This window comes from Ranitomeya variabilis, chromosome 2, assembly GCF_051348905.1.
Source record: "Ranitomeya variabilis isolate aRanVar5 chromosome 2, aRanVar5.hap1, whole genome shotgun sequence".
Lineage (NCBI taxonomy): Eukaryota > Metazoa > Chordata > Amphibia > Anura > Dendrobatidae > Ranitomeya > Ranitomeya variabilis.
Window position 1 is genome coordinate 996,599,160 of NC_135233.1, and position 15,900 is coordinate 996,615,059.

Below are 15,900 nucleotides of genomic sequence, written 5' to 3' on the forward strand. Positions count from 1 at the left end.
AAATCCGCTGCAGAACCGCAGCAAATCCGCTTCATGTGCACATAGCCTAAGACAAGGATAACGCTCGCAGAGGAAAAATTATGTACATGGATACTAATATAGATACTATACTAAACAAGAGTTTCTTATAGTGTATGTTGGACACATGGACTGATAATGTATTTCACAAGGCAAGCAACAACAAAGTGAACCAAATCACTAATTAATGCACATTAGTTATATGAATATTCACTATTAAACATCATACCTACTCAAAGAAGGTTAATAGGCAAAAAATATATTCAGAAGAGATATATAATATTATTAAATGCATACTGTAACAAAACACTCCGGGATCGCCTTTGCTGGGGTCAAAGGTCACGTGGTTTGTGCATTAAACTCTGAGGCGACAGCAGGTTTCCAAGTAGACTGACCTCAGGTCAGGTTTATTAAAGTGAAAGCAAATACAGAAAACAAAACATAAAAATAAATCCTTGCCTGTCCGGCGCTAACTATACAAATACGTTCCTATCTAACAACTGGGGGGCTTCTCCCACCCAGCTAACATTACACAGGTCACGAGCACAGCTCTCACTGACGTTTGTCCCACACAGACAGGCATTCTGTGTGCCCCAGGCTGACACCTGAAACCTCCAGCTGGTCAGCCTTTATTCCTGCACTTATTAACCCCTCGGTATCCTGAAGATACTGAGCGGCCTAATTCACATAGGACAAATACCTGGGCGAGATATACCTGCCCCCGACTACCAGACCGACATGAGTCTTACAATACGAATAAAATCCTATTGAAAAAAAAAATGAAAGGAACATTAGGGGATGAACAAGTACTATACAGGGAAATCACAGGAAACCGTATAGATGGTGGGGATAATCAATAGATGGCATTAAAGGGCACCTGTCACCCCCAAAATCGCTGGTGAGGTAAGCTCACCGGCATCAGGGGCTTATCTGTTATGATCTGGTGACCTTGGCGCTGCATGGGACTTTCTCAGGAGTAGGTGGAACCTGTACTGACCGCAAACCCTAAACTGACACCGCAACTAGAAGTAGCCGTGGGGTGTACCTAACACATCCTAGACACCTCGACACAGCCAGAGGACTAAATACCCCTATAGATGGAAATGGGAATTCTATCTTGCCTCAGAGCAGAACCCCAAAGGATAGGCAGCCCCCCACAAATATTGACTGTGAGTATTAGAAGAAAAGACACACGCAGGCAGAAATCAGGATTTAGCAAAAGAGGCCATGCTAGCTAAATAGGAAAGGATAGGACAGAATACTAAGCGGTCAGTATTAAAACCCTAAAAATATCCACAGCAGATAATACAAAAATTCCACATCTAACTAAAGACATGGAATGTATATCTGCTTCTCCTGAGAATCCAACTTGACTGAAAATATCCAAACACAGTCTAAGCTGGACAAGAAAAAACCATGAATAGCACTGAATTGTAAAGCACACAGCATGTGTGCTGTAGAAACAAAAACCAGACACTTATCTTTGCTGATTTGGCAGCAGGGCAGGAGGAACCAGACAGAGATGCAAAACCTCCAAGAACAATGGACAACTGGCAAGGGCTAATGAATACTGCACACCTAAATATCCCAGTCAGAGCTGCAATCAGCAGGGACACCTGCCCAGGATTGCAACCCAGGGACAACTGTATTACTATCAACAACCACCGGAGGGAACCCAAGAGCAGAATTCACAACAGTATCCCCCCTTGAGGAGGGGTCACCGAACCCTCACCAGAGCCCCCAGGCCGATCAGGACGAGCCAGATGAAAGGCATGGATCAAATCAGCAGCATGGACATCAGAGGCAAAAACCCAAGAATTATCCTCCTGGGCATAACCCTTCCATTTGACAAGGTACTGAAGCCTCCGCCTCGAAAAGCGAGAATCCAAAATCTTCTCAACCACATACTCCAACTCCCCATCAACCAACACAGGGGCCGGAGGATCAACAGAGGGAACAAAGGGCACCACATATTTCCGCAATAAAGATCTATGGAAGACATTATGGATAGCAAAAGAAGCCAGAAGGGCCAATCGAAAAGACACCAGATTAATAATCTCAAAAATCCTATAAGGACCAATAAAGCGAGGCTTAACCCCTTCACCCCCAAGGGTGGTTTGCACGTTATGGACCGGGCCAATTTTTACAATTCTGACCACTGTCCCTTTATGAGGTTATAACTCTGGAACGCTTCAACGGATCCTGGTGATTCTGACACTGTTTTCTCGTGACATATTGTACTTCATGATAGTGGTAAAATTTCTTTGATATTACCTGCGTTTATTTGTGAAAAAAAATGGAAATTTGGTGAAAATTTTGAAAATTTCGCAATTTTCCAAATTTGAATTTTTATGCAATTAAATCACAGTGATATGTCACACAAAATACTTAATAAGTAACATTTCCCACATGTCTACTTTACATCAGCATCATTTTGGAACCAAAATTTTTTTTTGTTAGGGAGTTATAAGGGTTAAAAGTTGACCAGCAATTTCTCATTTTTACAACACCATTTTTTTTTTTAGGGACCACATCTCATTTGAAGTCATTTTGAGGGGTCTATATGATAGAAAATACCCAAGTGTGACACCATTCTAAAAACTGCACCCCTCAAGGTGCTCAAAACCACTTTCAAAAAGTTTATTAACCCTTCAGGTGTTTAACAAGAATTTTTGGAATGTTTAAATAAAAATGAACATTTAACTTTTTTTTCGCACAAAATTTAATTCAGCTCCAATTTGTTTTATTTTACCAAGGGTATCAGGAGAAAATGGACCCCAAAAGATGTTATACAATTTATCCTGAGTACGCCGATACCCCATATGTGGGGGTAAACCACTGTTTGGGCGCATGACAGAGCTCGGAAGCGAAGGAGCGCCATTTGACTTTTCAATGCAAAATTGACTGGAATTGAGATGGGACGCCATGTTGCGTTTGGAGAGCCACTGATGTGCCTAAACATTGAAACCCCCCACAAGTGACACCATTTTGGAAAGTAGCCTCCCTAAGGAACTTATCTAGAGGTGTGGTGAGCACTTTGACCCACCAAGTGCTTCACAGAAGTTTATAATGCAGAACCATAAAAAAAAAAAATCATATTTTTTCACAAAAATGATCTTTTCGACCCCAATTTTTTATTTTCCCAAGGGTAAGAGAAGAAATTGGACCACAAAAGTTGTTGTGCAATTTGTCCTGAGTACGCTGATACCCCATATGTGGGGGTAAACCACTGTTTGGGCGCATGGGAGAGCTCGGAAGGGAAGGAGCGCCGTTTGACTTTTCACTGCAAAATTGACAGAAATTGAGATGGGACGCCATGTTGCGTTTGGAGAGCCACTGATGTGCCTAAACATTGAAACCCCCCACAAGTGACACCATTTTGGAAAGTAGACCCCCTAAGGAACTTATCTAGATGTGTGGTGAGCACTTTGACCCACCAAGTGCTTCACAGAAGTTTATAATGCAGAGCCGTAAAAATAAAACAAAACTTTTTTCCCACAAAAATTATATTTTAGCCCCCAGTTTTGTATTTTCCCGAGGGTAACAGGAGAAATTGGACCCCAAAAGTTGTTGTCCAATTTGTCCTGAGTACGCTGATACCCCATATGTGGGGGGGAACCACCGTTTGGGCGCATGGGAGGGCTCGGAAGGGATGGAGCGCCATTTGGAATGCAGACTTAGATGGAATGGTCTGCAGGCGTCACATTGCGTTTGCAGAGCCCCTAATGTACCTAAACAGTAAAAAAAAAACACAAGTGACACCATTTTGGAAATATTCCCCCTAAGGAACTCATCTAGATGTGTTGTGAGAGATTTGAACCCCTAAGTGTTTCACTACAGTTTATAACGCAGAGCCGTGCAAATAAAAAATATTTTTTTTTCCACAAATAATTTTTTAGCCCCCAGTTTTGTATTTTTCCAAGGGTAACAGGAGAAATTAGACCCTATATATTGTTGTCCAATTTGTCCTGAGTACGCTGATACCTGATATCTGGTGGGGAACCACCGTTTGAGCGCATGGCAGAGCTCAGAAGGGAAGGAGCATCATTTGCAATGCAGACTTAGATGGATTGGTCTGCAGGCGTCACATTGCGTTTGCAGAGCCCCTAATGTACCTAAACAGTAGAAACCCCCCACAAGTGACCCAATATTGGAAACTAGACCCCCCAAAGAACTTATCTAGTTGTGTTGTGAGAACTTTGAACCCCCAAGTGTTTCACTACAGTTTATAACGCAGAGCTGTGAAAATAAAAAATAAAAAATTTCCCCCAAAAATTATTTTTTAGCCCCCAGTTTTGTATTTTCCCAATGGTAACAGGAGAAATTGGACCCCAAAAGTTGTTGTCCAATTTGTCTTGAGTACGCTGATACCCCATATGTGGGGGGGAACCACCGTTTGGGCGCATGGGAGGGCTCGGAAGGGAAGGAGCGCCATTTGGAATGCAGACTTAGATGGAATGGTCTGCAGGCGTCACATTGCGTTTGCAGAGCCCCTAATGTACCTAAACAGTAGAAACCCCCCACAAGTGACACCATTTTGGAAAGTAGACCCCCTAAGGAACTCATCTAAATGTGTTGTGAGAGCTTTGAACCCCCTAGTGTTTCACTACAGTTTATAACGCAGAGCCATGCAAATAAAAAATATTTTTTTTTTCCACAAAAATTATTTTTTAGCCCTTAGTTTTGTATTTTCCCAATGGTAACAGGAGAAATTGGACCCCAAAAGTTGTTCTCCAATGTGTTCCGAGTACGCTGATACCCCATATGTTGGGGTAAACCCCTGTTTGGGCGCACGGGAGAGCTTGGAAGGGAAGGAGCACTATTTTACTTTTTCAACGCAGAATTGGCTGGAATTGAAATGGGACGCCATGTCACGTTTGGAGAGCCCCTGATGTGCCTAAACAGTGGAAACCCCCCCAATTATAACTGAAACCCTAATCCACACACACCCCTAACCCTAATCCCAACGGTAACCCTAACCACACCTCTAACCCAGACACACCCCTAACCCTAATCCCAACCCTATTCCCAACCGTAAATGTAATCCAAACCCTAACCCTAACTTTAGCCCCAACCTTAACCCTAACTTTAGCCCCAACCCTAAATGTAGCCCTAACCCTAGCCCTAGCCCTAGCCCTAACCCTAGCCCTAACCCTAATGGGAAAATGGAAATAAATACATTTTTTAATTTTTTTTAATTTTTCCCTAACTAAGGCTACGTTCACATTAGCGTTCTGCGCCGCAGCGTCGGGCGCCGCAGCTTCGCCACATGCGTCATGCGCCCCTATATTTAACATGGGGGCGCATGGACATGCGTTGCACTTGCGTTTTGCAACGCATGCGTCACTGCGGCGCACGTGTCATGGCGCAGAGGACGCAGCAAGTTGCATTTTTTGTGCATCCAAAATCAAGCAAAAAAAGGACGCATGCGTCGCAAAACGCAGCGTTGTGCATGCGTTGTGCATGCGGTGTTCCTGCGTTGTGCGTTGCATCGCCGACGCTGCGACGCACAACGCAAATGTGAACGTAGCCTAAGCGGGTGATGAAGGGGGGTTTGATTTACTTTTATAGCTGTTTTTTAGCGGATTTTTATGATTGGCAGCCGTCACACACTGAAAGACGCTTTTTATTCCAAAAAATATTTTTTGCGTTACCACATTTTGAGAGCTATAATTTTTCCATATTTGAGTCCACAGAGTCATGTGAGGTCTTTTTTTTTGCGGGACGAGTTGACGTTTTTATTGGTAACATGATCAGTCACGGGAGATTTTTTGATCGCTTTTTATTCCGATTTTTGTGAGGCAGAATGACCAAAAACCAGTTATTCATTAATTTCTTTTGGGGGAGGCGTTTATACCGTTCCGCGTTTGGTAAAATGGATAAAGCAGTTTTATTCTTCGGGTCAGTACGATTACAGCGATATCTCATTTACATCATTTTTTTATGTTTTGGCGCTTTTATACGATAAAATCTATTTTATAGAAAAAATAATTATTTTGGCATCGCTTTATTCTGAGGACTATAACTTTTTTTCGCTGATGATGGTGTATGGCGCCTCGTTTTTTGCGGGACAAGATGACGTTTTCAGCGGTACCATGGTTATTTATATCCGTCTTTTTGATCGCGTGTTATTCCACTTTTTGATTGGCGGTATGAGAATAAAGCGTTGTTTTTTGCCTCGTTTTTTTTTTTTTTTTTTTTTATGGTGTTCACTGAAGGGGTTAACTAGTTATGTAGTTTTATAGGTGGGGTCGTTACGGACGCGGCGATACTAAATATGTGTACTTTTATTGTTTGATTTTTTTTTTTATTTAGATAAAGAAATTTATTTATGGGAGTAATTTTTTTTTTAATTTATTTATTTAGGAATTTTTTTTTTACACATGTGGACATTTTTTTTTTTACTTTTTTACTTTGTCCCAGGGGGGGACATCACAGATCGGTGATTTGACAGTGTGCACAGCACTCTGTCATATCACCGATCTCACTGACAGGGCTGCAGGCTTACCAGCGTCTGCACTGAGCAGGCACTCGGTAAGCCACCTCCCTCCCTGCAGGACCCGGATGCCGCGGCCATCTTGGATCCGGCACCTGCAGCGAGGAAGGAGGTAGGAGACCCTCGGAGCAACGCGATCACATCGCATTGCTCCGGGGGTCTCAGGGAAGCACGCAGGGAGCCCCCTCCCTGCGCGATGCTTCCCTATACCGCCGGTACACCGCGATCATGTTTGATCGCGGTGTGCCGGGGGTTAATGTGCCGGGGGTGGTCCGTGACCGCTCCTGGCACATAGTGCCGGATGTCAGCTGTGATAGTCAGCTGACACCCGGCCGCGATCGGCCGTGCTCCCCCCGTGAGCGCGGCCGATCGTGCTGGACGTACTATTCCGTCCTTGGGAAGTAGGGCCCACCCCACATGGACGGAATAGTACGTCCAATGACAGAAAGGGGTTAAACTTAGGGGAAGAAAACTTCATAGGAACATGACGGGAAGACAACCAGACCAAATCCCCAACCCGAAGCCGGGAACCAACACACCGACGACGGTCAGCAAAACGCTGAGCCTCCTCCCGAGACAACACCAAACCGTCCACCACATGAGCCCAAATCTGCTGCAACCTGTCAACTACAGAATCCACACCAGGACAGTCAGAAGGCTCAACCTTCCCCGAAGAAAAACGAGGATGAAAACCAAAATTACAAAAGAAGGGCGAAACCAAGGTAGCCGAACTAGCCCGATTATTAAGGGCCTAGCACAAAAGGCCCGCCAAAACCTAGAAACAAACTGGGAACCTCTGTCGGACACAACATTCTCCGGAATACCATGCAAACGAACCACATGCTGAAAAAACAACGGAACCAAATCAGAAGAGGAAGGCAATTTAGGCAAAGGCACCAAATGGACCATCTTAGAGAACCGGTCACAAACAACCCAGATGACCGACATCTTCTGGGAAACCGGAAGATCAGAAATAAAATCCATAGAAATATGCATCCAGGGCCTCTCATGGACCGGCAAGGGCAAAAGCAACCCACTAGCACGGGAACAACAAGGCTTGGCCCGCGCACAAGTCCCACAGGACTGCACAAAAGAACGCACATCATGTGGCAAAGAAGGCCACCAAAAGGACCTACCAACCAATTCTCTGATACCAAAAATACCAGGATGGCCAGCCAACACAGAACAATGAACCTCAGAAATCACTCTACTATTCCATCTATCAGGAACAAACAGTTTCCCCACTGGACAGCGATCAGGTTTGTCAGCCTGAAATTCCTGAAGAACCCGTCGTAAATCAGGGGAAATGGCAGAAAGGACCACCCCTTCTTTCAGAATGCCGACTGGTTCAAGGACCTCAGGAGAATCAGGCAAAAAACTCCTTGAGAGGGCATCAGCCTTAATATTCTTAGAACCCGGAAGATACGAGACCACGAAATCAAAACGAGAAAACAACAAGGACCATCGAGCCTGTCTATGATTCAGCCGTCTGGCAGACTCGAGGTAAATCAGATTTTTATGATCGGTCAAGACCACAATACGGTGCTTAGCTCCCTCAAGCCAATGTCACCACTCCTCAAACGCCCACTTCATAGCCAACAACTCCCGATTGCCGACATCATAATTGCGTTCAGCAGGCGAAAACTTACGGGAAAAGAAGGCACACGGCCTCTCTGACCTTTCCGGCACCTGCGCACTGCAGTACTTTGCTCTGCCCTCAACAGGGCAGACAAAGTACGCCTGCGCCGGAGCCGCGGCGTAAATACCCAAAGAGGACGTCATGGAACGAAGATGGGAGGCGCTGGAGCGGACCGGAGACACCCATCCGACCGGACCGCAGCGGGACCGCCCCTGGGTGAGTATAATCTAACGTCTTTTTCTCCTCTTTCAGGTAACATCAGCGGCTTATCTACAGCATTACAGAATGCTGTAGATAAGCCCCTGATGCCGGTGAGCTTACCTCACCAGCGATTTTGGGGGTGACAGGTTCCCTTTAACCTCCCACAATATGGCCATGTGGCCAGAGAAAAATAGTCATAAAAGTCCATAAAACCATATTAAGCTTTACATAGTAATTTCCAGTGGATGCAAATATAAAAGCTCATGTATAAACATCATAGAAAAGTGAAATAATGTGGAAAAGTTTAGTCACCAATTATAATTTTCCACGAAAAATATTTATATCTTAGCAATTTCAAGAATGCTTCATCCCTCTGTTAAACTTGTAACAATTTTTGACTTTTCAGAGTCAGTTGCTGCAGACTTGTGAATTCTCCCAGCGCACACGATGAGCTCTGCTAGGATTCGCTGGTGTCTGTTCCCGTCAAGTATGCAATATGCATACGTCCGGCCAGAACCCCTCTAGAGGTCGTGGGCTTGCCCAATACAAGGGTATGCATTTGTATACACAGGTCTTCCCTCCTCACACTCACTGACACTATTGAGGTATCTGAACTGCTTTAAATAGGCTATGCCAAGGCCTGGAAATGGAGGTATGGGAATGGCCAACCCCTCCCAGCTCCAGTGGCTATCCCTAAAACCTGGACCCAGAATCTGGGCCCATTAAGCTAGGCACCCTGGTGACACATACTCTATCCAGGACTTGTCCGGCTGCAGTCTTACAATACATTTACAGTATATACTGTAAATATACATACACACATCAGGAAATGACCCTGATCGAAAGTTCACATACTCCATTTCTTGATGTTTTGGGTTGTCATTATGATTTAAAAAGAGAAACCAAAGTAGTTTGACAATAAATGGCTTCACCCAACCACTAACCATGAGTGGAGAAAAAATGTGGGTGTTATCATTTATATTTTCTGAAAAAAGGCCAAGAAAGCAAATATTCTGCAGGGGTATGTAAACTTTTGAGCACAACTGTATATAGATAGATAGATAGATAGATAGATAGATAGATAGATAGATAGATAGATAGATTTATCATCATAGGGTCGAACAAAAAGTGGAATAAAAAGCAATCAAAAAGATGAATGTCAATAAAAATAATATCACTGAAACCATCATATTGTCCTGCAAAAATCAAGCTGCTATAAAGCTCCATCAGTGGAAAAATAAAAAAGTTATAGCTCTCAGAATAAAGTGATGCAAAAATAATTATTTTTTTCTATAAAATAGTTTTTATTGTGCAAAAGAGCCAGAACATTAAAAAAAATTATATAAATGTTTTATCGCTATAATCGTACTGACCTGAAGAATAAAGCTGCCTTATCAATGTTACTACATGTGGAATGACATAAAAAAGTAAGCGATCAAAAAATATAATCTGTCCAAAAATGATTCCAATAAAAACGACAAGATGTCAAATGATTGTGTCTGCCAAAATATGGAAAAATTATAGCTCTCAAAGTATGGTGATGGAAAAACTAGTCTTTGCAAAAAAAAGCGTCTTTTAGTGTCCGTCAGCATCCAAACAGAAAAACCTGATATGAATCTTGTATCGCTGTAATCGCACCGACTCAAAGAATAAAGTCATCTAATCACATTCTACACAAGGAATGTCATAAAAAATAAACTAAAAACAGTTCTTCACCTGCTGTTGATTTGTTCATTCTGCCTCCCAAAGATCTCAGTAAGGCTTGGCGCACATTTATCGTCAGCTCACCTTCTCCATGAATACCACGTAAGGAAACCTGCAGAGCTGCAGTTAGGAAGCCATTTGTAGAAATAGAAAAATATCCAGCGTGTTGAGTAAAATTCAGAAGTCTTTATTAGAAAATTAAAAAGTCACACCAGTATACATGGGCAAAAAAAATGCAAATCTCACATACGTGTTTCGGAATTTAATCCTTATTCATTGCATTCTATTTTAACATTGAATAGCTTTTTATGTCATATCCTGTGCAGTCATGTGGTATAGAATGACCAATCACATGTCATCAAGTTCTTACTTATACAAATGAAACTTTGAAGATATATACAATGCATGGTACAAATTCATTATAGCTAAATTAAACCATTAAAACTCATAGCAACATTTAGATGATCCATGTATTTTTCCATTTTTCACATAACCGTTCATTCCTTTTCTCCATTTTCAATCCAATATTCTGAAATCTAACTCGCGCTGTAGGGCTCAATAGAAATAAATTAATCAAGCATCATATGAAGTAGAAAGAAGAGAAAAAAAGAGAATTTGCTACAGTATGAAAATTAACAAAAATGTAAAAATGCATATATTTGAATTTTGTCCTTAGAAGATACATGATAAATAAGTATTTAAATGGCTCATACTTTTAAGACAAAATAGACTGTAACGTTAGAGAAAGGGTTTCCACAGAGAAAAGTTTTTATAGGCGACCAATCATGAACTTCAATTAATTATCCCTCTCTACTCCTCCTTGGTCATACCTCATCTGGAGTACCATGCCAAGTTGTGGGTACCACATTTTAAAAAAAGACATCGAAAAAGTGGAGCAAGTACACAGAAGAGCTACCAGGATGCAAAGAATGTCCTACGATGAACTGTTAAAGCATTTGGGAATGTTTAGCTTGCAGAAAAGAAGGCTAAGAGGAGACTTAATAGCTGTCTACAAATATCTGAAGGGCTGTCACATTGTAGAAGGATCATCTTTATTCTCATTTGCACATGGAAACCCAAGAAGTAATGGAATTAAACTGAAAGGGAGAAGATACAGATTAGATATTAGAAAAAACTTTTTGACAGTGAAGGTGATCAATGAGTGGAGAAGGCTGCCACGAGGTGGTGAGCTCTCCTTCAATGGAAGTCTTCAAACAGAGGCTGGGCAGACATCTGTCTGAGATGGTTTAGTGAATCCTGCATTGAGCAGGGGGCTAAACACAATGACCCTCAAGGTCCCTTTCAACTCTAACATCGTAGATTCTATGATTCTATGTTTCTCACAACAGTTTTAAAGGCATAAAATAACGAAACCAGGAAGTGGTTTTTAGCACAAATAGTTAGTGGCTTCAAGTAAGGCCACACTTATATAAATGTTTAGGTTTCTTGAATAAATGTTGATCCAGTCTAATAAACACTTCAGAAATATACGGATGACTGTTATGTGCATTTGGAGTTTTTTGTTTTCTTCTCAATCAATAGGAAAAATAGTTCTGAGATTTCCTTCTTATCTTTCTTTTTTCCCTATTCTACCCCTTCCCTGGATGAACTTGGTGGACAAATGTTTTAATTGCACTAATTATGTATTTTTGTTATATTGCAGGCAATTTCAATAGCACAAACTGCTCAGATATCATGAAGACAAGGAATCCGAAAGTAGAAATCTTCTTGATGACTCTACTTACATGTGTATTTATTTTTGGAACAATATTCAATTCGCTTGCTGTCTGGGTTTTCTGTTTTAAGATGAAGAAGTGGACTGAGACAAGAGTATTCATGATGAACCTTCTTTTCAGTGATTGCTGCCTTCTCTTTACTCTCCCTTTTCGCATCTATACCACTCAGCATCCATTCCCTTTTGATAAAACATTTTGTGATGTTCTTCGTTTTTCTTATTTTTTAAACACATACTTGGGCATTGCTGTTATCACTTTGATATCTATAGATAGGTATGTGGCTATAAAGTTTCCAATGAGAGCCAGAACCTTACGTTCTCCAGGAAAGGCAGCATTATCTTGTGGGATTTACTGGCTACTCTTTATTGCAATACGTCTCTACCTTGAGCTTGGCACAGATCTACAGTTCAGAGATACATCAATGTGCTTCCGAAAAGTGTCACCAAAACCTTTGAAGAGAGCTTTGTATTTTACTATTTTTGGGTCATGTATCCCAATGGTTATACTAATCTTTTGCTCAACACAAATCATACAGACTCTAAAGAAGAAGGATAAAATGTGCATGAATGAAGAAAAGAACATTGAGAAAACCATCAGCATAGTAAAAACAAATCTGGCGATCTTTTTGCTTTGCTTCCTGCCCCTTAGTATTGGAAATATTGTAAGGTTTATCATTGAATCCTTAAGTGCAAACTGTGTACTTTTGAAGGCGATTAATGATTTTGTCCATGTCGCACAAGGCCTTAGTGACCTAAATTGCTGTCTTGATAGCATTTGCTATTACTTTGTGGCAAAGGAATTCTGGGAAAAAGCCTCATTGTTTCCAAGGTTTACAAAGCAACTAATCCAGGACCAAACAAACGAGTCTAGCATATAGCTGTGAAAGATTGTGTCTGGAATGCTGAGAAAGGTTTATGAAGTTAAAGGGAACCTATCAGGTTCCTTAACCCTCCCAAAACCTCAAACCTCCACCATTCTATTACATAGCCTTAGGGTACCGTCACACAGTGGCATTTTCATCGCTACGACGGCACGATTCGTGACGTTCTAGCGATATCGTTACGATCTCGCAGTGTCTGACACGCTACTGCGATCAGGGACCCTGCTGAGAATCGTACGTCGTAGCAGATCGTTTGAAACTTTATTTCATCGCTGGATCTCCCGCTGTCATCGCTGGATCGTTGTGTGTGACAGCGATCCAGCGATACGTTCGCTGGTAACCAAGGTAAACATCGGGTTACTAAGCGCAGGGCCGCGCTTAGTAACCCAATGTTTACCGTGGTTACCAGCGTAAAAGTAAAAAAAAAAAAAACGTACATACTCACCATCTGATGTCCGTCAGGTCCCTCGCAGTCTGCTTCCCGCTCTGACTGACTGCCGGCCAGAAAGTGAGAGCAGATCACAGCGGTGACATCACCGCTGCGCTCTGCTCTCACTGTACGGCCGGATCTCAGTCAGAGCGGGAAGCGGACGGCAAGGGACCTGAAGGACATCAGAATGTAAGTATGTACGGTTTGTTTTTTATTACTTTTACGCTGGTAACCACGGTAAACATCGGGTTACTAAGCGCGGCCCTGCACTTAGTAACCCGATGTTTACCCTGGTTACCAGCGAACCTCGGCATCGTTAGTCGCTGGAGAGCGGTCTGTGTGACAGCTCCCCAGCGACCATACAACGACTTACCAACGATCACGGCCAGGTCGTATCGCTGGTCGTGATCGTTGGCAAATCGTTATGTGAGACGGTACCCTTATTCCTTAAAGGACTCGACAGGTACTATCTAATATTACTTTTGAGTAATTGGTGGAGGTCTCAAGACCCAGACTCCCACCAATCTGCAAGAAATTAAAGTACATGCAACATGTAAGAAAATCTACTGAAGGTTTAGTTACTCTTTAAGTATCTACAATATGTAAATGGTTTGCTTATTTATTAGTGTTTGTTGCTTATTTATTTCCAAACAGTGTTTTTGATTCCAATTTGTGACATGTAGAATATGTATAAATAGATATAAATACAGTAACATCTTTTATATGCACATAATGTGATATATTGTAATTTTATACTCTGAGACCAAATGTGCTTGTACACAATAAGAGAAAACTCAACATTACCCAACATGACCAGCTGTATAATATATATGTATGGGTTCCTCCCAGGGCCGGACTGGCCATCTGGCAATTCTGGCAAATGCTAGAAGGGCCTATCTGGTCATGGGCCACCTTGTCTGCTACATTGTTAATAGAATAGGTGTTTCTCAAGATATCAATACTGTTAAGAGTTGTGATGGAGCACAAAGTTGCTGACTCTGTCACATACCCCTGCAGGCCATGGGTATTATTAGAAATATTGGTCTTATAAAAAATCTTCCTCTCCTCCATCCAGGGTAATATTAGTAATATATACCATCTGGTTCATGGGGACGGGGACAACATGGGTCTGTGTGATTTCAAATGGCAGGACTGAATTTCATCCCCAGTCCGTACCTGGTTCCTCCCAAATCTCCTCCACTCATGTCGTGGGAAGAAGAATCTGCCATTTTCATCTCTCATATCTTTTGTTTGAACGGCAAATGTGAAATTTAACCAAGTAGTTATTATACTGTGCCAAGAAGCATAGGCCCAATATTATCCATGATCTGTGAACTGGTGATTCAGATTTACAGATTTTGTACATTTTAGATGGGGTAAAGAAAATGCAAGATTTCTTTTTCCTTGTAGGACCATGTACATACTGTAAAAAAAATAGATTGAGTAGAGTACTAGTATTCAGTTTTTTGAGACAGAGTTTATGAACTAAAATGGTACATTTATTAAGGCAGATCTATTGATGATATATTGATGAGACTTCTGATAAGTTAAAGGGTTATTACCAAATTTCCATCTTAATGTAAAACACTATTGAACCTCATTATATTGTAAATGCACTGTAGCTGTGCATTCTCTCACCTCTTGAGTCCCCTCTACTACTAGTTCTGCTACTCTGCTTTTCCAGTAACAATGTCCTTTAAAAAATTATATATGGACGATCCTGAAGAAAGTAACACGTGTTATAATGAAGATAACATTTCTCATAAATACACTGTAACCCTGTGTGTGTGCTGAGCTACTCTCACCAGCCTGGATGTCTGCACAGTCAGTACAGTCTGGATTCTATTGTGCCTGCTGCTGAACCTGTGCTCAGAGCAAACAATAAAATAGGGCATTGTGCCTGTGTCCATATTATTTTCATGTATCTATGAATTATTAATTTATCTCTGCAGTCTATCTATGTGTCTCACTTTGTCCATATTAATCTACATATGCAACAATAACAATGGAGCATTATGGCAAAAATGTGAACATATTGTATTAGTTAATAACAGTAAAACAACATATAAAAACATACAAGAAGGCAATAGTATGACAAAGAACCTAATACCCTTGTGACGAGTAATAAATATGTACAAATCCACATCCTATCATGAAAAGGCAGGGATACTTAAAAAATCACTGCATTGGTCAATGGACTGTTAGGGCTAATAGTGTTTTGCAGTTTGTATTCAGCATTTCCTACTCAAAATCATTTGGGCTTATATTGTGTTGCAGCCACAACTGGTGAGGCCCAATTTGCTAATCAAAATCATTAGGCCTAATATTGGGACTCAGACAGGAGGCCTAATATACTAATAAAAATAGCTAGGGTTAATAGTGTTGTGCAGGCCGAAAGTCCACATTTCCTACTCAAAATCATTTAGGCTAACACTGTGTTGCAGTTACGACTCAGGAGGTCGCATTTGCTACTCAAAATCGCTAGTGCTAATAGTGTTGTGCAGTCCATAGTCCACATTTTCTACTCAAAATCGTTTGGGCTTAAACTGTGTTGCAGTCATAACTAAGGAGGCCCCATTTGCTAATCAAAATCATTTAGCCTAATATTGGGGTTCAGCCAGGAGTCTCCATTTGCTACTCAAAATCGTTAGGGCTAACAGTCTTGTTCAGGCACAATATCTCAGAATATAAATACTGATTGTTCATTTAGTAACAGGTGACTGACAGGTCTGGGCCTAGGGTTGTAAAACAGCTGGTTAAAAGAGGGGAAGGGTACATATATCTTTAATGGGAAAT

General features: G+C 41.6%; 1 protein-coding gene across 1 annotated transcript in view; it reads left to right on the forward strand.

Moving 5' to 3' along the window:
• The window catches only part of LOC143810100 (G-protein coupled receptor 35-like), a 50,631-nt gene extending 37,582 nt beyond the window's left edge, over positions 1–13,049 (forward strand). The window contains exon 4 of the mRNA XM_077292999.1: positions 11,722–13,049. Coding sequence (XP_077149114.1) covers positions 11,722–12,671 — 950 coding nt within the window. The 3' untranslated portion in view covers positions 12,672–13,049. The remainder of the gene's footprint in view (positions 1–11,721) is intronic.
• Positions 13,050–15,900: the final 2,851 nt, after the last annotated feature.